Source organism: Alosa pseudoharengus, unplaced genomic scaffold (assembly GCF_046254945.1).
Source record: "Alosa pseudoharengus isolate Yale_2024_CS ecotype anadromous, Long Island Sound unplaced genomic scaffold, YU_APseudo_1.1 YU_APseudo_1.1_scf_2, whole genome shotgun sequence".
NCBI lineage: Eukaryota > Metazoa > Chordata > Actinopteri > Clupeiformes > Clupeidae > Alosa > Alosa pseudoharengus.
Window position 1 is genome coordinate 18222194 of NW_027468663.1, and position 23940 is coordinate 18246133.

Consider the following 23940-nt stretch of genomic DNA (forward strand, 5'->3'; position numbering starts at 1 on the left):
GCTGGGGCGTGGCCCGGGCCAGATCAGGCCCTTTCAAAAGGCTGCGTGATACGCTGCAATGTACTCCGACAACATTGAGCAGGTTCAGCAGGATACACAGTGCTCCGCATATCAGCATCAGCAACATTAACAGTAAACCTCACCCATCAACAGACCCACCCTGATGAATCTGAATTGAGGTGTAACTTCACTCACATGTTTAGGTGGACCACATGCGTGCCAACTACCTATGTGAGCTATGTTGAATCATGTGTGTCTATTTGTCAACATCAGGGCACATTCACTACTTTATATAATCTGTGGCACAGTGCCTACGTGTTTCTTTGTTTTTTTTTAATGGAGTGTCTAAGCCAAATGAACATTTAAAAGGCATTTAGGTGCTATATCCCAGTTAATGTAGCCTATTATGTGTGGAGGAAAGAGCAAAGGGAGAAGTGGCACGATCTCAAATTGACAGCTGTGATTGTGTCCACCTCCTCTCCTAACAAATGTAGCACCCAACACACCCAACATGCACCTCCCTTCCCTCCTCTCTACTTCCTTCTACATCCTTCTTCTACCACAATATCCTTCAACCACACTTTGACGACCACAACCACACACTTAAACGTCTGCACTCTCATCTTCTGGTAGTAGTATTTGTTGTAGTAGTATTTATTGTTACCTAAGGTAAGTATTTATTGTTACCTACCTTTGCAATGCAGCTTGAATGCTATTCCTCATTTTGTAAGTCGCTTTGGATAAAAGTGTCTGCTAAATTAACACATGTAATGTAAATAAGTGATTGGTGTGTGACAGTCAAGCTAATTATGGGTAGTACCCAAGTTACAACCATCCGACTCGCATAAGCAAAGTTGCAAGCCATTGACATGGTATTTTTAACAAATAGAATAATTAAATATTGTTTTAAGTTGCAAGCCAGTAGCCACATTTACATGGACAGTTTTTTTTGTCATTCCGATTAAACTATTCCGAATTAAAAATGTGTGCCGTCTGTGGTACGTTCCATCCGATCAGGTGCTCTCAAACACTAGAATATTTGATCGGAATAGCTGTTGCCTACTTTTCCTTGAGAAGATACAGCAGTCAATTCGAAGGACTGTATGCATGGGTGTTCATTCGGAATAGGACCGGACTACACCACCTCTTTCATTCCAATTAAAATTCTGATCGGATCAGGAATTTTCCTTCCTATTAAAGTGTTTTTATGACTATTTTTATTCTGATTGAGCCGTTATTCCGTTTCTAATTGGTATAGAAGTGTCCATGTAAACGTGGCTATTGACATGGTATTTTTAACGAATAGTAAGAATAAACATTTTTAGTTAAAGATTCATTCCTGTGGATGAATAGAGCAGATATATTACTTTTTATCTGTAAGTATAACTGTAAGTGTTTTTACAGATGCAGATGATAATAATAATAATAATAATAATAATAATAATAATAAAAAACTTCTGTAAAGAAATCAAGGGGGCCTCCAAATAATCAATGATAAAACAAAAGATTTGAGGCATTCTTGTATAAAGTTAAAACACCTCAATTAGCATGTAGTCAGTCAGTGTTTCATAAAAAAAAACTGTTCCAAAATGTAGTTGAAAGCGCCTAGGCCCCCTGCAAATCAGGAAAACCCTGAACCCATGACATTCAGATGCTATAATGAAACATAATCGCTGCTGTTGGATGGAAACCTCATATCTCCAAATGTGTTGTTTTTTTATTATTATTATTTGATGACACAATGTTGGATTATTTAAATGTTTTTTAACATTTAATTTCTTGAAAATGAATGGATTTGCACTCTTAAAATGAACATGTTGTCCCTATCTGGACTCAGAAATGTGTTAAAAAAAGACATCAACACGTATTGTTTTCAATGCAAGTTGTGTTATTTTCAACACATATTGTGTAATACATAAAAAAAGGAAACACAAACTGTCTCTATCTGGACACAGATGCATTAAAATCAACGCAAGTTGTGTTGTTTTCATCACATTTGTTTTAAGAGTGTGGAGATACGAGGTTTCCACCACACAACAGTGAAATCTAAATCTAAATGACAAAAGGCGCTGGGAAAGATGAAGCCTCTTGTATTGCAGAATGTAGGTTGTGATGACAGGCCGGGACCCCAGCCAGTGGGGACGTGCTGGAGAGTGCACTCTGGGATGTGTGAAAGTGAGGACAAGCTGGACTCACTCAGCCGTTTGTTGTGTTGTGTTGTGTTGTGCTTGGCCTAAGACAGGCGAGGGTGGAGGCGATTCATCAATGGCCTATGATCCGAAAGGAATACAAAGGCATAAAGAAAGAAAGAAAAAAAGTTGTGTTGTGCTTGGCTGCAAGTGCTCATAGTTGAGATGGATACGGGGAAAGCTGGAGTTTCAGTAGAGGCGGATTACGCTGTGTGTGTGTGTGTGTGTGTGTTTGTATCCCACTCAAAAATAGGCACAGGACACAACATTCTAGTTACTCACACACACACACACACCACCCCTAATCAGAAGAACTTGACCAGTTGCCCATAGAAATTATGAGGAAAAAGAGTGCCCTTCTCCCACCCACAGAGCAGTAGCAGCACTGGCTCTATGTGAGCGGCTGAAGCCAGATGTGGCTAAGTCCACTAAAGACCTTAATCGCCTGTGCTGGATTTGGTGTGTTTCTTCAACATGGTTTGATACTCTAGAGCTCCTCTGCTGTTGTCCTCTGTTGGCTTGTGTGAGTATGTGTGTGTGTTTTCAATTAGTGGCCCAGTGGGTGCTTGTTAGCCGAGTGATTGTTTCATAAAGCTGACAAAGTAATATACTGACAATTCACATCCACCTTGAGTTGTGCCTGCAGTATCTCATAATAGAGAAGGAAATCTTACAATTGATCTCAGTAAAGGTTGGAATTGCCACAGAGGTGACCCTACACAATCATGATGTTTGGTCCATAATACAGTATAACTGTGATCCTTTGCATTTTATGATCTAAAGATTATTGTTGCGCAGTAGTGCAGTACATACATATTTATTTCTACTGTACTGTACATGTTTTATATACTCCGAGTCTCTGCCGCCATCTTGGCCCAGTAAAATTCTCAACTTTGACTTCCTTTCCTGTTTTCAGTCTAACACAAGAGAAGAGCAATGTTGTGTAGCATATCATCGACTTCAGAAGAAATGTTGTCCATATACGTGTCAAAATAACTTGTGTAGTATTGTATCATAATATGAATAGATAGAATAGATACATAATACATTCATTGGTGTTACATGGATGCACATTAATAAAATAATTGCTAAAAAATAACTACATTGTATTATGTATTGATTCTCTCACTTCTACCTATCAACGTAATGTGATCTGCTCACGCATGTGAAAAATCTCCCATCAATTCTCATTGACTGAAGGGAGAGTGAGGGGACTGTGCATGTGGTTATCTGTCATTGATTCTCATTTGCTGCCACCAGACTGGAGTCTCTTTTTCTTTAAGCTTAATTCATTAGCCATTTTAATCTACTGGCTTATTGACTTGGATTTGGTCTGAGTGCTGCTGCCATGGTTAGAAGCTCACTCCACACTTAGTGTGTTCTTAGTTCATTGGATGTGGCCTGCAAGAAGCCAGCCACAATTGATTTCTGGTGCCTCAGCAACCTCCCTTATGGTTTCTTTGCCATTGTGAGTGGTCAAGCACATTCTCAGACTACACACTTTTGAGCTTTGTTCGCATATTGTGATTAAGCTGTGGCTTACTTTGTCGCTATATATAGTTATCCATTAGCTAAATAAAGTTGTTTAATGACTCAGTATCCACCAGCCATGGTCTGGTTTAGCATTCTGCTTGCAGGCACAGTGGAGCTACCCAACATCTTGTCATCGTTTTCCCTGCCTTATGATTCATGCTGCAATTTGTATGTGTTGTACTAACAGCTTGCTTCAGGGTAGCGCATGGGAACTGAGAGACAGGTAGCCTTAATGATAACAATAACCAGCTATGAGACAGGAAAAAGAGCAAGTGCTGGAGCAGCCCTGCATATGAGTGATTAGCACTCTTTAATTAGCTGTAGAACACATGGCTCTGTCATTCCCTGTCATCTCCATCGGCAGGTCCATTTTTCATAATCCAGAGAGAGAGAGTGCGCAAAAAACAACAGACACAGCTGAATAAAAGCCAATTGGTCTCTGGATTATGTGAGTTCTCAGTCTGTGCGAATGTAGCAGTGTAACTACACATGGTCATTTTTTCGTTACTTGTTTGTGTATTTTTACTGTATCTGCATGTGTTTACACAAATACCCAATCAGTCTTGCTCACACAGCCACACAGAGCCACACACACACACACACACCTATAGCTCGTTTCCTCTCTGCATCATGCAGGCATAATTTTCACCTTCATTAGCTGTATCTCAAGCATGCTGCTGACCCCTTTGCCTTCCTGATTGGTTGGTCCCAGGCTAGAGCCACACTTGGTTAATTGGAGCAATCAGTCATGGTAATTAGTGTGCGTGCGTGCATGTGTGTGTCTGTGTGTGTATATGATTTTTGTAAGGTTGGGGAATGACCAAATAAGACACTGATGAGAATGACTAAACCCTTTACCCTTTATTTAACTATGAGTTGAAGCCATTGCTGATGTTTCTCTTTAATATACAGTACCTTTCTCTCTTGGCACAGTCCTGTCCATCCATTTATTTGTGTTAGCATCAGCATTCATGAATGTGGGACAAAAATATGTCCTTTCTAAAAAAATTTAAAAAAGTATAATTTTAGTTCATTTTAAGTTTAATTAAGTATTTACACTTCCCCCAACTGAGTTATATAGAAGCCATAGGATGTAACCTTTTACTTCTAACTTCTTGTCGTGTTGCCAGTATTTCAATTAAGTTGTGTGCATTTTCTCTCATTGTTATGTTCCGAAAAGAATTTCCTCTGGGTGTCTTGATTGCACATCTACTCGTTCTTCCTCAAGTTTGTTTTCATTGCCAATAGGAGCCACGTTGTTATCTTTGGTCAAGGGCCAAGTCTCATTTCATGCCAATCAAAACAGTTTTCACAAGCCTATGGGAAGTCCTACAATAACATCGTATCACTGGAAATGAGCACATATGCAAGCGTGGAGGTAGGGGTGTGGGTTTTAAGGGGGGGGGGGGGGGTGGCCAGCCGTCGTGGGGTAAAACAAACACGGCCTTCTTACAGGGACTCTACTCTGGTCTGGTCTAGGGAACTCGCAGCACTCAATGTGCTGAGTGAATGGGGAACCCACAGAGAATCCACACATTCTTTACCCTCACCCATAGAACCCACACATTATTCTTTACCCTCACCCATAGTTTCTGCCATTACAGGGCCCTTCATTATTAGACATTTTTATATGTAGTGTTAGAACAGAGCAAGTCTAAATAGACCACTAAAGAAAGTCTGAAAAGGCCACCCTTAATTATTATTGGACATTTTTATAAAGAGTTTGAACAGACTGAAAATAGACTACCAGTATCCTAAAAATTAGGTAGACAATTCAGTAGAGTTTGGACAGAGGACGTTTAAACAGATCACCCCAAAGTATTATCTGCTAATCAGTGTAAAACCACCATCTGGTAGACATCCTTCCCTTAGTAATTTGTGTGGCTAAGTTTTCTGAAGCGTTTGTCAATATTTGACTACAGATATTGCTGTAAGTTGTTTGTCTAAAGAATGACTAAAACAGTTGGAATGTTCCATGATTCTCTAGTGGCAAGATCTTTGCTACTTCCACCCAAATTGCATAAAGCGTGAAATTAGTACACACAAATCTGAGTTCAGTGACCCAGCAAAAGGCAATGTTGAGTTCACATAGTCTGATTAAGGACGTTAGAGAAGAATAAGAGGCCGTCCAAGGCCTATCGGGCCAAGTACACATTTACTAAGAAACCCAGAGGCCCCACAAACCCTGCTCTCCCTGTTTACATTGAAGATATCCCAAATGCTGAAGGCTGGAGCTGGCCAGAGAATGGAACATTGTGTTCGCTTTTCCCACCATAGTTTGCAAAGAATATATGAACTAAACACCTCGTGCTTATCTTACATTTTTGGACTGCCATTCCACCAACAATGACTGGCGTTTTTGAGGGCTTCCTGTGGACGAGGACCAATTAGAGGGAGAACTTACCCAGGTCACTGAGATGTCTTAGTGAACATCTGGACATTTCTAAGGCAGGCGAGAATGAATTCCATCCACCCTTGTTTATTCTTCAAGGAAAAATTAGGTCAGTGAAGTTCTGTCAGATGCATTTGGTAGCTTGCAATGATATACCTCATGGTAAACATCAATAGCAGTCAATTGTTAAAGTGTCATTATTTCACTGTGAGGTCTATTCAGGTCATTGTGCAAAAATATTTTTATGATGGATTTTCACTGGTTACCTGTGCTGTCTACCTGTGGTCATATTTGCCAGTGAAGGAAGAGGCAGAGTTAGGGTGGGACTGAAAAATGATTGCAGGTCGGATTCGAGTCCCCATGGACACTTGCAGCCAAACGTGATGCAGACACTGCAGTCACTTGCACCACAGCTCTCCTGCCAGTTGGTATCTTTTCGTTGGATATAATGTGGCGTGTGTGTCTGTCTATGTTACAGATAATAAGGATCTTATTTTTCAGTCTTAGTCACGGCATGGATGAATTAAAAAGGTGTTCAGCTGATGTCTCCACATGCACAAGTGTGTGTGTGTGTGTGTGTGTTGCATATTGCACATTTCAAATGGGCCTGTTCCTTTGACCGTGTGTTTTGCATGTTAAAAGCTCCATGCCCTTCTCATAGCATAATCAGTGGCACTCGCAGCTGAGTAGTTTATCAGTGGTCATCTGAGCCACTGGCTCCCTGCCATAGCGCTTGTTTTCATCAACATCACCAAGTGCCAAATCCGCACAGTACACCATTTACAGTCAGCGCCCCAAGGAAACTCTGCAGCATTTATTTAAAGGCATTTACAGAATGAGACAGTGTTCTTTTTATTGCATGTCTATCATACAAGCGTGCCAATACATGCTTAGCTCACATTTGAGTTGTGAAAAAAGCCTACCCCATCTCGTCGCGGCTGAACGGTGAATACTGGCATTGGTAGGAACTCAAGGCCAAATGACGAGACACATTTTGGGGACATAATTTGTATGCAGGTCTGTGTGGGGATCACTAGGTGGCTCTGTTTGCCTCTCTATGCATGACTTCTACCAGTCGTCTTTTACTGTGTGCCACTCTTATGAACGTGTCAACAGTGGGACATTATGTAAAAAAACAAATAGATGGGTTGATAGGGCTGTTTAGGTCCTTAATAATCAATGTGGTCCATCACTTTTCAATGTTGATATTTTCAGTTAGGATGAAGACTTACAGGTGTCTGAATATTCTCATCGACACGTCAGCTTAATCCACAGCCTCAATTAAAATATTTACACTCAAAAATACATAGCATAGCATAAGCACCTGATGTTAGGTATGTTTATGTTTGATTTTAACATATGAAATGATATGAAATTATTTAACATAACATATTTAACATGTGAAATGATAAACAAGGTGTATTCTGGTTATGATTTTCTGGCTTTGTTGTTTAGGTTTGTGGTTCAGAACTCTCTGTAAGGGAATCATGCAGCATGACGGGCAGCATTCCTTATAATCCTGTTTCCTTGTTGTCCATGTTATCTTAGTCATGTTCCCTTTAAAGTCACATGATCTTGACACAGATCAGGCATGAGTGGCAGAGTGGCATGAGTTGAGTCAGTAACAAACCCAACAGAAATGAAGCAGTATGGGAGTGTCCCCTTTTGCAATCATCTTCAAATGAATATGTAGGTGTCCGTGATTGAAAATCCAGAATAATGGCCAGTTTATTTTCATGCCGTTTTAATTTATAAAAAAAAATAGATATTGTTATTTTGCACAAAATCATGTATTTTATATTAATTCATAATAGAATTGAGGACAAGTCAAGGTGAATTCTCAGCTGATGGTCTAAGAACACCAGTTTGCACGCTAACAAGCTTTTGTCAGTGCTAACTGTACTGTTGTTGCTATTTGCATGCACACCTTTAAGTAGTTACCTTTAAATAATAACACCATAACATACACTGTGAAGGTAATTTTTAGAGTGCTTCACATATGACAAAGCATGGTGTCTTTAAACACTTGGGGATTTAAAGAATTGTTACCACATCCTTAGCTATTGTTTTCGAGACAGACACACCTACCCCATCCCGTACCTTCACTGCATACCATCTCACATAACATATGACCTACTGGTCAAGCTTAGAAAGGAAGACAAGCATATAATGTTTTCCTTTCTAAGCTTGACCAGTTGGACAAGCATATCATGTTCACTAAACCATGGGATCCAACTCCCTCTCCCTTCACTTGCAGTGAGTAGGCTACACTTCCACACAGGTGCACAATATGACTTAAAGCTCTAACCAATTGGTGAGCTTCTAAGGGTATTAGTGGGGCACATCAACACAGATGCAGTTTTAGTAGCAGGCTTTTGGGGATGTGTCGAGCGTTTGCTGGAAAGCTGCCTAATGATTTACAATCACACCTATAACTCAGTTCTTTCACTGGAGCAGGAGTCAGAAGCAGACTCCACCTGGTCCTTTGTTTCAGAGAAAGCATAATTATGCAATCCCACAACAATAGTTGCAACATGAACTCCTGACGTCAGAGGGCTTTGTTCAGCTGGCTCAACTGACAGTTTTGGATCCAGGGTTTCCTTGTATTAAATCCAAAGCAGTTTTTGTTTCGGAGAAAGCTTTGACTTTTTTTTACTGTAGCACATGGCTGTATTAATCAAGTGTGATTTTTATAGCTGTGTCTACACAAACACAGACACACACACACCACACACACACATTCACAAACTCAAGCTGTGGCCAGACAGCTTTAAAAAAACCTGCTCTACTCCAACAACCAGTTTCCAACTCTGCACATTAGAGAAGTCACAAGAGCGAACAAATCACAAAACAGCAGCCAGAAAAACGACATGTCTGCACCTACAGCCACAGCGCTGACCCTGGAGCAACCTGTAAACACAGCTGCCAGGAGAGCAGAATGCCTTCCTCCAAAGAGACATTCCTCAGGGGTGTCCCACCTACCATAGAAAATAAGGGGTGAAAGTTTCCTTTCCTTTTTACAATATGACATCTTTTGAGAATCCTTGATCAATCAAACTGCCGTGGCAATGAACGACTGCGTCTTAAAACCAGATAAATAGATATAGAAAACATTGTTTTATTTTAAATATTGTTTTAGAATAAATGTTATATATTTGACATTACAGTACAATGTATAATCAAGACAATATGCTGCATATTTTGCAGTTCAAAAAACATTTGTTAAACATTTGTTAAATGCTATACTTGTAAATTGGACATCATAATAAATATGAACAGTATGGCTATAATCATTAAAACAGTATATCCGTCCCGCTACATTACAGATCCTTGGGCTGCCAGGACCTACAGTAAATCATACACTCCCACCACGGTGAGTTTGCCTGAGATAATTAATCATTTATAAATCTCAGACGCTCGCTCAAAATAGTTTCTAGGCCCTTGATGTTTGGCTAATCCCTTTGCCCAATAAGTCCTTAATATTATGAAAGTGCACTTTGGTAACTTGACACCTGCAGGCCTCACAAAGATACTAACACAAACAAACAAACAAAAACAAGACCGCAGGGTTGAAGAGGACACATACAGTATGGTTTGGTCTGTAGCTGGAACATACAGGGCTCTGATGTGGTCAGGGTCAGACTCCAGCCCAGTCTCAGGCAGAAGCAGGCTCATAGGTGTGATAGTGAATGCCTTTGGAACAGGTGATCTTCATCACGGCTCCATTTAGATTGCTGTCCATGATAATCTTTAGCATGCCTTCTGCAATCAGTGCTGGTCTGCAAACACACACACACATACACAGAGATGGGGAGAGAAAGAGAGAGAATAAGATGATCAAATCCTTTGAAAACCTCTAGAGCAACCTCCTGAGCCTGAGTGAGGGGAAAACTAAGGGTCTTGGTAGCTGTTCACGGTACCATAGCACTCCACAACACAACACAGCAGGGCTACCCTTTCACAATATCCTATTTGATCAGGATGTGCTTTGGGTTCATTCTTTTGTAACCAATACAGCCTACATTAAAAGCTGTTCCTCCACTCTCTCCATTCTAGTTCTCTGTGGAAAATACTTTGCAATTCCATGTCTGCATACCTCCCTTTCTACCTACCTACAGACAGGCATGAACTTCAGCATTCCATTTGATGATAGATTCGAAAGTAGATTAAAAGTCCCCAACACTTTCATAAAATTGGTTATATGAGCATACCAGGAAACTGATCAAGAGTGAGTTTATTCAGCTACAAACATTAAAGGGAATTTTGCTTGCCAATAAGTACATAAACTGAAGGCAAATTCTTTTGGACGTGCCCCTAGGAATGTGTTTTGTTCCGGGTGTTGTTATTTAGATAAGCACAGACCATTTCAGGCATGTTTGTGCACTTTCTTGAAAAAAAAAAACCTTACAGGAGATCACAGTGTTCAATCTCCTTCCCTCCCATCTCACAAGTGGCTCTCTGCTTGGGCCAATTTTCAGGAACAAAGTCTACGAAGGGAACATTATCAGATCATAGAGATCCCACTGATGCTGCGGCCATGTTATCTGTCTGTTGCAACAGATGTATTCCCATCTCTGTGTGTCCTGAATGTTTTTTTTATCTCCAATGCTAGGATGGCCATCATAGACAGAGTGGAGAGCAGCCAGGAGGAAGGCTGGGTTGTGAAAACACAAGGACACACAGACTGCTCTTGTCAGTGGGCCTTCTGCGGGTAGTGATAAGCTACAGCATTCTAACTATGGTAACTATGGAGATGGCTAGACCACTTCCTGTTCTTGTGTCTATATTCCATAGATGTCCAGACCAGTCCTCCTGCACTGCAGCATACTAACTTGAGCACTCCGAATGTGTCCATTCTCTGCTTGATTTCGTCCTTGTACTTGACATATTTGCCCATGTTGTCTTCTTGCTCAATTGTTTGGAGAAGGGTAGTGTCCACAAAGGCAGGGCACACCACGTTGATCCTTACGCCATAGTTTCCAACAATAGCTGCGTCCTATGAAAAAACAAATAAACAACCAAAAAACAAGGTCAGCAGTAATTACCGTGAGTAAGGAATGTGCTAGTGAGGTGGTGAGACATACATACTACCAGTATAATCCTTGACAACAAAATAAATAAAACATACATCATTTAGACTAGACAATAATAGTCAAGGACAAATAAGACATTTTGTTAAATGTTGTGTACAATAAACCAAACAGGAGAATCATTTGTGTGTACACACAAACCAAACAGAAAAAAATTACTTTTTGTTCTTTGACATTTACATTATATCAGTTATTTAGTGAACATGCACAGGGGCCTACTCACTGCCATTGCTCGAGAGAACCCAATCACTCCATATTTGGTTGCTGTGTACACTGGCTGGTGTGGGGAATGTAGAAAAGCTGTGAGGAAATTAACCAAAACAAACACCATATTTACACTGAGAACATTTAAACGTGCTTACTATCTACATAAGAGACAGGAGCCCCCATTAACAAACGCTCAGTTCCAATCACCAACTGTGCGTGTTTAATCAGGTCAGTGTTGTGGCCACTGGGAGCACTTCAGTAACCATGGGGATTCTAAAGGTACCTTCAGGGCTCCGTTCACTCATATGGGCAGAAGATTATCAAAGCTCTGACCAATTTCCAATGTCTCCGTCATGGAAAAAGCCAAACCATTCCAAGCGTGCAGGATTTCTCACAGCACTAAATTCAAACATGAAACTGCCGCTGGCTGCAGGGCTCAGTTTAAGCCAGCCTGATCTGGGGAAACATAAAGCGTCGGGTCGATTCCCAAAACAACGGTAAGGCTTGTAGAGCACAACGCTGCTCTTTTTATGGACAAATAAAACCCCCACACAGCTGTGGATCAATCACTCACATCCCTCCTTCATAGCAGGAAATACGCAGCTCGACCTCGCATAAATTACACCACCTGCGAAAGACGCTTGTCTGAGTCATGACAGGAAATACATGGTTGACCACGTTCTTAATACTGCAAAACTATCTGAGCAGTAATCTGATAAACACAAGTTTATTAAATGCACCACAGCCCAGATGAAAATGCTACAGGATGGCAGTGTTGTTGTTTACAAACACAAGCCTTCTTGTGTGTTCTGGCTGACGTATCATAAACAGTTGAAGGAGCCTTGCAGTCGGTGATTCATCTCATACAAACTTTGTCTGTGACTGTGTTGTTTGTGTTTGAGAGTGTGTGTCTGTATTACATGCATGTATCTGTATGCACATCTGTTTGTGTGTGTGTCTGTGTCTGTTTTTAACTGCCACTTACATGACCATGTTACTTTACATCATAGGCAGAGTTTGACATTCGAGCCAGGGGGGGGGGGCAGAAAAAAAAAATTGTACAGTACAGTACAGATGCCTCTCCAAACGCAGTAATTGCTGTAATCCAATGACACGAAAAAAAGTAATCCACAGCGATCAGTAGGCCTAGATGCACAAAAAGGGTCATGGTGTAGCCAGGCCTACGCGCGTCACATTCACCAGCCAGTTTCAAACAGGTGAACAAGGCTTCGCCACTTTGCTGTTTAAACAAAGTGGAATAAAAAGTCTAAATATACACACAACGCAAAGTTAGTTAGTAAGCTGACAGGACATTTATATACATGGCCTTTAGGCAACCTTTATTTCAACGTTGGCACGGCAAGATGTCCATACTAGTGCAACAGTAATTTTCGTTTTTTGCGTCCTGCATGCCTGGTCAGGTTGGCGTAATGTCACTTTCAATGTGATGTGAAAGATCGCAAGAGAAGACAACCTGGCTGCTCCCATCATCAACCGCAGCCCGTTCCTTATATTGTTGTTTTGTGTTATTAAAATTATTTTTTAAATATCTGGTCATGCCAGACGTATTTCACAAATTTTTGAAACAATGCAATTACCCGTTTCCACCAGGGGGGGCAGTGCTCCCCTGCCCCCCCACTAACTCCGCGTATGCTTTACATAAAGTATAATTAATTAATATGTATTTATGAAATGAATAATTAATAATTAATTTGTCTATAATTAGTTGATTTATTTCCAGGTTACTTGTGAGAACAAATCCAAATGCTGAAGCATTCTCACAACAACCACGTTTCCACTGAGGGTCTGATGGAGCAGGGATTCCCAAACTGTGGTACGCGTACCCCCGGTGGTACGCGAGCTGCTTCTAGGGGGTACGCGAGATGAAAAGTGCTATGGCGGACAGGTGTAAAATGAAAATTTTAAATCTTTTGTAGTTAATTAATGAATAAATACATAATTTCGAATCAGGTCATAATGATAGGGGGGAAGGAACAAAGCTAGGAGTTATTTCAGATGGGCAAGAAAGGTAACATTAAGCTATAGCTTTACATTTAACAAACTAAAGGTAGCCTTTGTAGGGGGGGGGGGGTGCATTACAGAATGCGTTACGTTTTTATGTGGTACGCGGGGGGAAAAGTTTGGGAACCGCTGTGATAGAGGGTTGCATAAGAAGGAAAAAAGCCATACACACACACATACACACACACACACACACACACACACACACACACACACACTTGAGTGTGGCCAGCCCACCTCCATATCTGTAGCAGACACAAATAAGAGGATTGCACCACACTACAAAGAAGAACACCAGAGCCAGCTGTCAAACACAGATGCATTATTGAGCAACTGACTGCAGCCTTTAATGTACTGCTTTGGCAGCGCTGCAGCTAGATGGACCTCATCACTCCAATCACATTAATGGGCACAAGGGACATGTGTCATCAATCTGTTGCTTAAGAGTGTGGCAGATTATGGCAGCTCTGAGATGTGGCTGTTCTTATTCACAGCTAGGTACCTCAGAAACAATACTAACCTCCCATTCCCCAAATCTCTTAAAAAGGCCATTTTAGGACTGCTGACTATCGGCTCTTTGTCCACCATGCTTTTGGTTAATCTGCATTTGATGGAAGCTTTGCCCTCTGTGCGAGATTAGAGGTGTTTTCTGTGGGCAGCACTGCTGATAACATATCGCTCAATGTGAACACGACACGATAGACCTGAATGCCCTTTGTGTTGTTTTGTTTTTCACTAAGTGAAAAGTCTGGGTTGTGCAGTTTTGTTTGCAAACAGTGTTTGTTTAGCTTTCCTTTTGGCAGGTTTTGTATTTGCTATTTGGCACTAACTATCCTAAACTCTGACAAGAGACAGATAACAAAGATTCTCCACATGTTATCATAAGGACTGACTTGGCTTGTGCCTTGTCGACTTCAGCATGCATCAAAGGACCCTAAATTATTGAAGATATCAACGAACTGACTAAATATGCATAACATAACGTAATGTCAAGCAATACACAATAAGTGTGACAGTATCTGTGTGCTCATAAGGTAATATAAAAGACAGCTGCACTCTAAATCACCATGGCAAGGCAGCGTTCCATAACTGCCCTCCCCTGGCGTGTTTACATATGTGAAGCACGAGCAAACAGCAGACACAAAAGCAGTACAGTACCTGGTTTATTTAAGAGCAAAAACATGCGTGAAGGCCGGAGCAGAAGATCGGCTTTAACTACACCAGTAAAAGCTCTCAGTCTGCCTTAGAATAACAGTAACCTTAAACCGATATGGAGGGTTCCAAGTTGGCATGAGTCACAGAATTGTTAACAGACGGTCATACAACTAGGATGGTCATTAATCAAGCACTTAATGGGAACACGCTTGTCAATGTTTTTATCCAATACCAACATAAACTCAGTCTGACAACAGTGGCCACCGATACAGATAGGTATAGATACAATACACTTGGTATATTTTTACATAAATTACATATTTACTTTATATCTGGGTATTTGGCCCACTGGTGGTCCGTGAAGGCATCCCTAGTGGTACCTAATCATGCATGAAATAATATAGCTTCATTACAGGCATCATTATCTTATATTAAGCACTGGTGCTCTGGGTGCTTCCTTAGTCAGAATGATGGTCCCTGAGAGCTTGAGAACTGCTGCTTTATACTGAAACTTATGTGGCTCAAGCTGAATTCACAAACCATTTGTCAGCAATTCACACTGCTTTGAGTCAAACCTGGTGAAACTGCTTTCTCTCCACTAACAAACGAAACATAGAAACACAGAGCAAACACTCTGGCTGCTGAGGTATACCCATGACCTTGGAACAGTGCTCCTGATGAGCAAGTATGTTTTATTTAATGTAAGTAAGAAAGACATTTGTCCCAATACTATTTAAAAAATCTGTGTCTTTGACCTGCCTTTGAGGTCAATCCAGATTACAGCTCTTACCAATTCAGATCTTACCAAATTGACCTTGTCTTTTCCCAGAGGAGGTACAGAAGACCTACACTTTGATCAAATTATCAATCAATTATCAATATTAAGAATTATACAAAAATATGTACTTCAACAAGGTACAAAGTACACACATGAGTCTCCATACACATTATTGCCTATTTTTTATTGATTGATTTGATTTATTTATTACTGATGCTGCTAATAAATTACTGTACACATCTGATGTAGTTGATTGTAAGTTGTTTCTCTGAGAGATCAAGTATCGTAGAGATAAGCCTTCATCACAGATTTAAAAAAAAAGAAACGTGGACATAGTCCTTCATTCACCTTTCTGCTTCCTTTAAGTTGCCCAAATGTGTTCATTACTAGGGACTTGCTACGTCTATGCTGTATAGCTATGCTAGCTATGCTTTATTTTTGTGGGTTATTTTTTCTGCGAGAGCGTGTAAACTTTTCGGCATGTGAACTTGTTGAATTGCGTGTGTCTCACACATATTAAGCAATAGGCTACTTGAGAACCCTGCTGGTTCTAAAGAACAGGAGTGGAAACTGTTATCCCCTTGAGGAACCAAGACAAACACACACACACACACACACATACGATTATTAATGCTAACCGGGAGCTAGTTCCGATGTACGCGGGCGGAGGAGGGTGTTAGATCTCGCTCACAACCAGTCACAACCTAACGTGATGGTCATTTTCACGTGTGATTCACGCGTGATTTCAGTGGTCTATAAAAGTAAATCGTTTGCAAGGTTCAGCCTCTTTTCAACACAACTTAACTTGGGTTTGACTGTGCTGAGAGTTTGTTGGCTGTTATTGAGATATTTGAAAAAGAAAGAAATCGCCGACAAAGACACTAAAGACATGACGAGACGAGATTTTTTTTTTTCACGAAAAACAGATAATGATAAGCAGACTAGGAATCAGAGGCAGAGTCGTATTGAGTCGATAGCTTTATTTTTGGCCTTGATCAGAGCAGTAACATTTTCAGAATGTATTAACAACCTATCAAACATGACGATTTCATGCAGGGTTAGTGCCACCTCCGTAGACAGGCTCTGGTGCCACGAACTCCATTTCGGTGAAGACAAACTATGAAACATTGCCGTTGCTATGCAACCTTGACTCAGGGAGTCGCGGCGTCCGAAGCGTGCGTTAGCTTAGTGCTTCTTACTGATTTCTACTTTAACGTCACCGACAATCAAAAAATCCAGTTGAAACTAGATGGCAGAAGTGTATAGGCCAATCGGCCCACCATTTTTTTCTACTTCGCCACCTACAGATGTTTGACAGGTATGATATTTCGAAACGCCATGTTATTTCCCATAGACATTCGACGCCCGGAAGTTGGGTGGATCCGGATGTTTCGGAGGCGGGACTTATTCCGGAGATGTCTATGGGCACTTGGAACCGATGATGATATGGACACTTGTGCCACAGCAACCCCAAAGACTACCTTTTTGTTTAAGTTAGGAATGTGAAAGTCTAAAATATAGCATGACTGTCCTTATGATGATCATAAATGGTCAATCATAGAAATTCATATTATGGAATATAGCAATTTGGTACAACTATAAAAGTAGCATTTAATACTGACAGGTTGTGGGGCTGCTAGACATCAACTGAGGATGCTATCCCTGAGAATACCAACATTAAATAGAACCTGGACCCAAGTTCAAATCTGAAACCCGCCATTGTGAGTCTGTGTTGCTTTGGATGAAAGCATCTGCTAAATACCAGCCAACTTTGACTTTAAGTTCACATCACTGGCTTTTTTTGTTTACATTTTTATATTTTTGATGGCCCTTTAAAAGTAGGCCTATCCTTTACACATATTTACTTTTCTCCTTCTTTGTAGGCTAATCATATAGCCAAACATATTTTAACAGCCCATTTCAAATATATTTTATTTAATATACTTATATAATATTATCTGACACACTTGTGTAGGCTATCTTGTCATAGCCAGAATAAGCAAGTGGCTGAGGGTCGAAAAGCAGTCACTTCAAATCCATTGCCAGCTGATCCTTCTGCTTTCCACTGATAGAACTCTGGTTATAACTTCACCATACAGAACATTCATACTGTATGTAACCATGTGCGTTACTTGTAGCGTGTTACTACCCACCCCTGGTTCATTTTATTTACTGCTTTTCCCCTACCCTGTGCAAATATGCATAACAGCAAATTAAATACACAGTCGGAAAGGAGGCCAAAGTCTATGGTGCATATTTATTTAGTAGTGCTTCAGTGATTTTAGCCTTTCAGGACTATGGCCCGACATCTGTCCAGTTGCTGTGAGGTCATATTTAGTTGGAACTGGAGTTTCCATATCTTCTGCTACTGCCTGCCTCAACCCTGACTGCTGCATGAAAGCAAGCATTCATGTTGCAGAGCTACCTAAATGATAGCCTTACATGAGATTTCACCCCTTAGGCTACGATTGCTTACTGCTGCATCACTCTCCCCCTCTCACTCCCCGATATGTCAAAACACAATCCCTTGATGGAGAACCAAGTGTTTATGATTTGTTTGAGTGCCACCCAGCTAAGCAAACACTTGACTCATGGTGTGTAGACAGCTTTAAGGTGTAATTAAGGGAGGGAATGAGAACTTTAGAGGGTAGCGGGAACATTGCAGTTGAAACATAATGCAGATCTGTCTAGACGCCAGCTTAAATTCTTACCTGCCATGGATGAGACATTGATAATGACGCCTCCTTCCTTGCCATGTTCTTTGCTCATGTGATCCAAAGCAAGGTATGTGCCCTGGATGACTGACGTCTGAGAGAGGAAATACAGGACGGGTGGGATTAACCTCCATTGGCAAGCCATTACCATCAACTGCAACTATCAACGGCATTGCATACTATTTTGGATTCTTTAAAAAAAGCCTCAAGCACAGTGTGTGTGTGTGTGTGTGTGTGTGTGTTTGTGTGTGTATAAGCGGCGGTGCGGGGTAGTTGTCAATCAGGCTCTGTTTATACTTGGGCTGACCTGACTGAGACGGAACTCAAAGTAAATTCCCAGCGCTTCAGAGAGACATGCTCCAGTTCCTCTCTGGCACACAGAGCTTGATCATTAGAATACATTTTCACATTTTCAGCAAAAACCGGGCTCAGGCCTACATGGCTGTCTCTGTGTGTGGCTGTGTGCTTTAAAATCAACCAGTTGTATATGGAGTAGTCAGATATGGTTTGGTTCTGGATTTTAAGAGACGTTGAGGTGTGAGACAGAACTACTTATCTACACTAATGGTGTCTCCAACTGCTACTGGATGTAACTGATGAATGTGCAAATTGTACATCATGTAATCTGCAACTTTACACAAACAAACATGTGGACATATGAAACAAATGAAGATATATGCCCGACTTAACTTTTTGTCTTAAGTACTGTTAGCTTTACGATCTTCTCAACTGTAAGGATTATGTAGGGCTTGCATGCCAAATCAGCTTACCAAATTGACCTCAATTGTCTTTTCCCAGTTCTTTTCATTGTTGATGCCAGCATTGTTAATTACTATATCCAGTCTTCCAAAGTGCTGCACGGTACTCTCAAAGGCACCTGGAAAACAGATCCCATGTTTGGATGACTAGGTTAGGATGCACTGCCAGGAGGTGTATAATTCCTTTCACCATTGCCGAGTAACTAGTTTACGCTCAAACAACTGGGGACAGGGCTGGAGCCCATGGCCTCACCTGACACCTGGCTGCAGCATTCCACAAAGAAACATTCAATTAAAGATTGCCGTGAGCATGGTGGAAATAAACATGCTCCGCATAAAGGCGCAACCACATAAGCTTCACTATCTGTAGCTTATTACATCTGTAAAGAATGATAGGACATACTCACTGCTCAGTCATGCATGGACTGTATTCAGTGTTCTTTTATTTGCCACCTGAAAGCAGATACTTAGGACGTCCGAGAACATTCCTAAGCATTTCCCTACGGCACTTTTTCAATTCTAAGCTGCAATAAGCACCGATCTTTGTAAACAATGGAACTCTGTTCAGAAGACGATACCTTTCAATACATTGAAGTGTTAGAGTGAAGAAAGAAAATAAGCTGTTAAATTGTTAAAATGTGGTTCTACAACGCCAATCGCTTACATGTTAGGCTACTTTGCAGAGCAAGTTGTATGCAATGTCCTTTCATCTCTCCAATAAATAGGCTATAATAAATGCAATATCATGTTGACGATGTCACTTTACCTCGAAGTTTCTCTCGTTGTGTCACATCACACTGGATAAAAATACTGTTCTCTTTTCCAAATTCTTGATCGAGATCTTTCTTGCACTTTTCTCCAACTAAATGGTTCAGATCCACCACTGCGACCTACAAGCAAGCATCAAAAAGTGAACACTTCTGAAAAGCAACCTCAATCCAAACGTTCTAGAAAAATGACTACAGTTTAGAAACCTGTTACAACACATCAGTAATAAGGAAGAGTATAGAACTAACCTTAACTTTATTCTTCAGTAGCGCTTCTGCCACGGCTTTACCGATTCCTTGAGCTCCACCGGTGACTAGTGCCACTTTCTCACACAGAGCCATTTTTAAAGCCTCATCAGCGAAATGCAAGACTTTATGTAGCTTACTGTTACTTTGACACTGATCAGCTGTCAGAAGGGGGCGTGTGGCAGTATATTCTCCACAGTATAACCTGCCCCGTCTCACCTTAGACAGAGCAATAGAAGTAACCTACCTGACCACCGGGAGGGACCGCAACTCACCACCGAGTGACCTACGTTTTCCATTTACTTCCGCGTGTTTCAATCTCAGCCAACAGATTGCTTGGCGTATGATCATTTGACTGATCTGTCCTGAATATGTTACAAAATGTTACTGAGGCCATGATATGGCGGATGATGTTTTGAAGGAGATGTATTTATTTTATGAAAAGTATTTACAGATGTACATACATGGAAGAAAGCATGTGTGTTTTCATCTCTCATCTCCCCTCAGTCAAAGCAGAATACGTCAACAAACAGATCCAACTCACAATTTCAATTCAAAAAATAAAATACATCAATATCAACTTCATTTCATGCATAACATGTATTTTATGTTTTTGTACAAAATAAATTATTAAATTTACTTGCATTATAGAAATGTACAACTCCTTTTATCTTCCACATTGCGTACAATTGTGTGAAATATTAATATGAAGTGGTAGTAAAATCTATGTATCTAACAAAGCTTTAAGGAATGTGTGAGTATAGATATGTTTTACCAAAGCATATGGCACAGTTTTGTTTTTCAGTATATTATTGTGTAATATTCAAAATGTGAGATTTACAGGATCTTTCCTGCACTACTTGTTCTTTTCAAGAATAAGAGCCACCAATCAGAAATACAGTGGTTGTATCACTGACTAGAATCAAATAGATAGTATATTGATAAACACTATATTAATAGCTTGTGTTATATCAGATACTGTGTTTGGACAACACAAGGTCAATACAGGTAAGGGTGGGGCTGGCATCTCTTTAGAGGTACACTCGTACCCTTTGTGTCCTTCTCGTTGACTGCAACTGGAAATCTATCTCTAAAAATTGTAGTTTTGCAACTCCAAAGCATGCAGCAGTTCATCGTATCTTGGCCTGTGGATCTCTTTCATATTATTTCAGTGATGACAATCTAAAAAGCACTGATAAACATTTCAGGGTATACAAAGCCAATCAGCTTGACTAAAGTCTGTTTGCATTCCCACACCACCCATGCAGTCAGTGTTTTATTTTTAACTACATTGGTAACATTTCATCCATTTAAAGAGAATCCCATTCAATCCAATTTCCACTGACTCTTTACCATACTGGCTTAGAGGTAATCAAGTTACACAGGCATCTGTCTAAATGTTTTGAAAGCCATATTTAGTTTCAGTGTCTGGAGACAATGTGTCATTAAATCCCCCTGAGGTTACGGTTCAGAAATCTGCTTAGTCAGATCAAAAGACTAACACAGCATATTAGGCAACTGTACTGCGGGAAGTCAAATGATATGCTGTGCGGCCTTTGCTTCTTCAAATAAATAACATTACCATCAAAAATCAGTGATCAAACCTGTGTTTTTAAATGTGTGTGATATTTAAGTCCCAAGTTACAAACAGTAGGTGTGTAGCCCATACAAACACAGTATGAGACGAGACGCAGACACAACATTGGCAGTAGCGCTGTAAGACACAACTAGTGCTGCTGAGGGAAATCTCTTAGGTGTTCATTTTTGAGTGGATAAGAGGCAGTGTGCAACAGTGCTCTGGTGTGTGTGTGTGTGTGTGTGTGTGTGTGTGTGTGTGTGTATGTGTGTGTGTGTGTGTGTGTGTGTGTGTGTGTGTGTGGTGAGGAGGGGGTGGGGGCTTGGATTCAAGCAGCTGCAGGCTGAGAGGGGATATCAAACCCCTCTCAGCTCAGGGTGCATACAGAGCCGCTCCCACTTTCAAGCAGAAAGTGGGAGTATATGTGATATGTGTACTGTATATCAGCATGTTTGAGTAGGTGTGTGTGTGTGTGTGTGTGGTGTGCGTGAGAGAGAGAGAGAGAGAGAGAGAGGGTGAGTTAATTATTATAATCTGGACCACATTAATGCATTTTCCATGTTGCATAGAGACCTCAGTGGTTGGCTTGGTGTGTTTTTGGGCATGGGGACTTGTGGGCTCAGTCCAGCACATCTTGACAGCAGCTAAGTTTTGAGACATATCCCAAATAGTTTTTACAGGTTCTTTGTGCAGTCAAGTCAATTTGGATGTATTAGCTTGTGTGTGTGCATGTGTGCACATCTGCAAGTGTGTGTTTTGGGTGTCTTGGCAGGACTTCATTTTGCAGCGGATGTCACTGTTCAGTGGTCCGTAGTTGCCAACAGGGGCATGTAAAACATCCTAAGGATGCTGTCTTTCCACCCCGTACTTCTACAGGTGGCTCTGTCACACTCACGCTTATGACTTATGAAAATCCTCATGGCGCAAGATTTTGTACAGGACCCAGTAGAAAATGTTAAAAAACAGAAAGGCCAGGGGGAAGCCTGCGCGGGAGACAGTGTCGATCTTCTTGGCGCGGTCAATGAAGAGCTTGCGCATCTCTTCGTGGCTTTTGGCTGCGGCGGCAGCGGCGGCCTGGGCACTGGACTGGGCCGGCTGAACCGCGCTGTTGTTGGCGGCTTTCGGGGCGGCGCCGTCCTTCCCCGTGTTGCAGGTGGCGCCCGCTGGGGCCGTGAAGCTCAGGCGGCTCTCCCGCACGTCGTCCTCCTGACGAGGAAAGCACAGACAGACAGAAGGCCCTGAGTATAGGCGTTACCCCTGTTATATTCCTAACCCCCCATGAGAATGCCCCAAAACTTTTGCCACTCCGCCCGCTCTCCCATACCTCCTCCTCCACATGAGGGAAGCGCAGACAGACAGAAGGCCCTGAGTGTACTGTAGGCGATACCCCTGTTATATCCCTATCCCACCCAAATCATCTGCTACCGTAAGTGCCTGAGGTCAGAAGGCAGTTGTAGTATCAGTACAAGGAAAAGTCCAACAAAAAGACTAGCAAAATCCCCTGGCTCTGTGTTACACATTCAAATGTGAGTCAAAATCCACTTAAAGATCTCCATCTGATTGCTATAGCTATCATTGTTGGGAGGGCTAGTGTCTAGACTATGCTGCAGCTGTACACATGAATGCTTTCTTCTTTTGAGTCATTTTCTCAAACACACTGTTTTCCAATAAGTCTCTGGCTGTATCCCCAAATGTATTGGCCTTGACATGGCATGTGTCCTTCATAAACAATCAATGCAAAAACAAAAGCATTTCAGCGAAAAGTTGCAGACGAAAACGAAGAAAAACATAGAAAAAGCTCTTTGTACTGTATGTAGCAATGGAACACTAATGAAAACCATCAATGTTCTTGGAACACAAGTGCATTTCCCGTGAATGAAATGACAATAAACACAATATAACTTCTACCCACCCGGAGAATGACACACACAAACACACACTTAAAACAGAAAACAATGAAAACATTAAAATGGGTTTCATTCCTAAATGAGAACGGGAATCTCAGTCATCAGCAATGAGAGGAGAACGTGAAGAGGGAAGCCAGCTGGAGAATTAATGACCTATGCTAATGAAACACAGTGGCTGGGGTGCTATGAATGCAGCAAGGGATTTTCATATATGGAGCAGGCAGTATGAATATGGCCTCCCTATCAGAAACATTAAGCTCTCAACCTCCTTTGGTGATCAAAATAAGGAATGGTTTTCTGCTCTTATAGCCTGCAGTACTATGAAGATTTGCATTCTGTATGCAACTCAACACCACAAGCATAAATTCCTGCTTCATGTTTATTAGCGTGACTCTGGGGCCCATTCAAAATCCTTTTATTTTTAATGTGTCCATGAAGGACTTCAAAATGCCACTCATCTTTTTTTTTCTTCTTCTTCTTGTTCCTCAGTCAGAGTTTGCACCACATGGGACTGAATTGAATCAAGATGAACATGAAGTAATGGAACGTCAAAAACATCAAATATAAAATGCATTCTTGGGAACCACTCTTTGCGGACTACCAGTT

At 41.1% G+C, this 23940-nt stretch overlaps 2 protein-coding genes across 2 annotated transcripts in view; both read right to left on the minus strand.

The window, feature by feature from the left end:
• Positions 1-9212: 9212 nt before the first annotated feature.
• hpgd (15-hydroxyprostaglandin dehydrogenase) lies at positions 9213-20125 on the minus strand. Its single transcript, XM_076294009.1, has 7 exons — positions 19855-20125; positions 19605-19728; positions 18851-18957; positions 18078-18174; positions 11428-11504; positions 10947-11110; positions 9213-9893 (listed from the first exon to the last, which is right to left on the minus strand). The coding sequence occupies exons 1-7, from the start codon at positions 19945-19947 to the stop codon at positions 9770-9772; spliced, it is 786 nt and encodes a 261-aa protein (XP_076150124.1). The 5' UTR covers positions 19948-20125; the 3' UTR covers positions 9213-9769.
• Positions 20126-22324: 2199 nt separating this feature from the next.
• The window catches only part of glra3 (glycine receptor, alpha 3), a 66906-nt gene continuing 65290 nt past the window's right edge, over positions 22325-23940 (minus strand). Inside the window, exon 10 of the mRNA XM_076293164.1 lies at positions 22325-22633. Within this exon, the coding sequence (XP_076149279.1) occupies positions 22325-22633 (309 nt within the window). The remainder of the gene's footprint in view (positions 22634-23940) is intronic.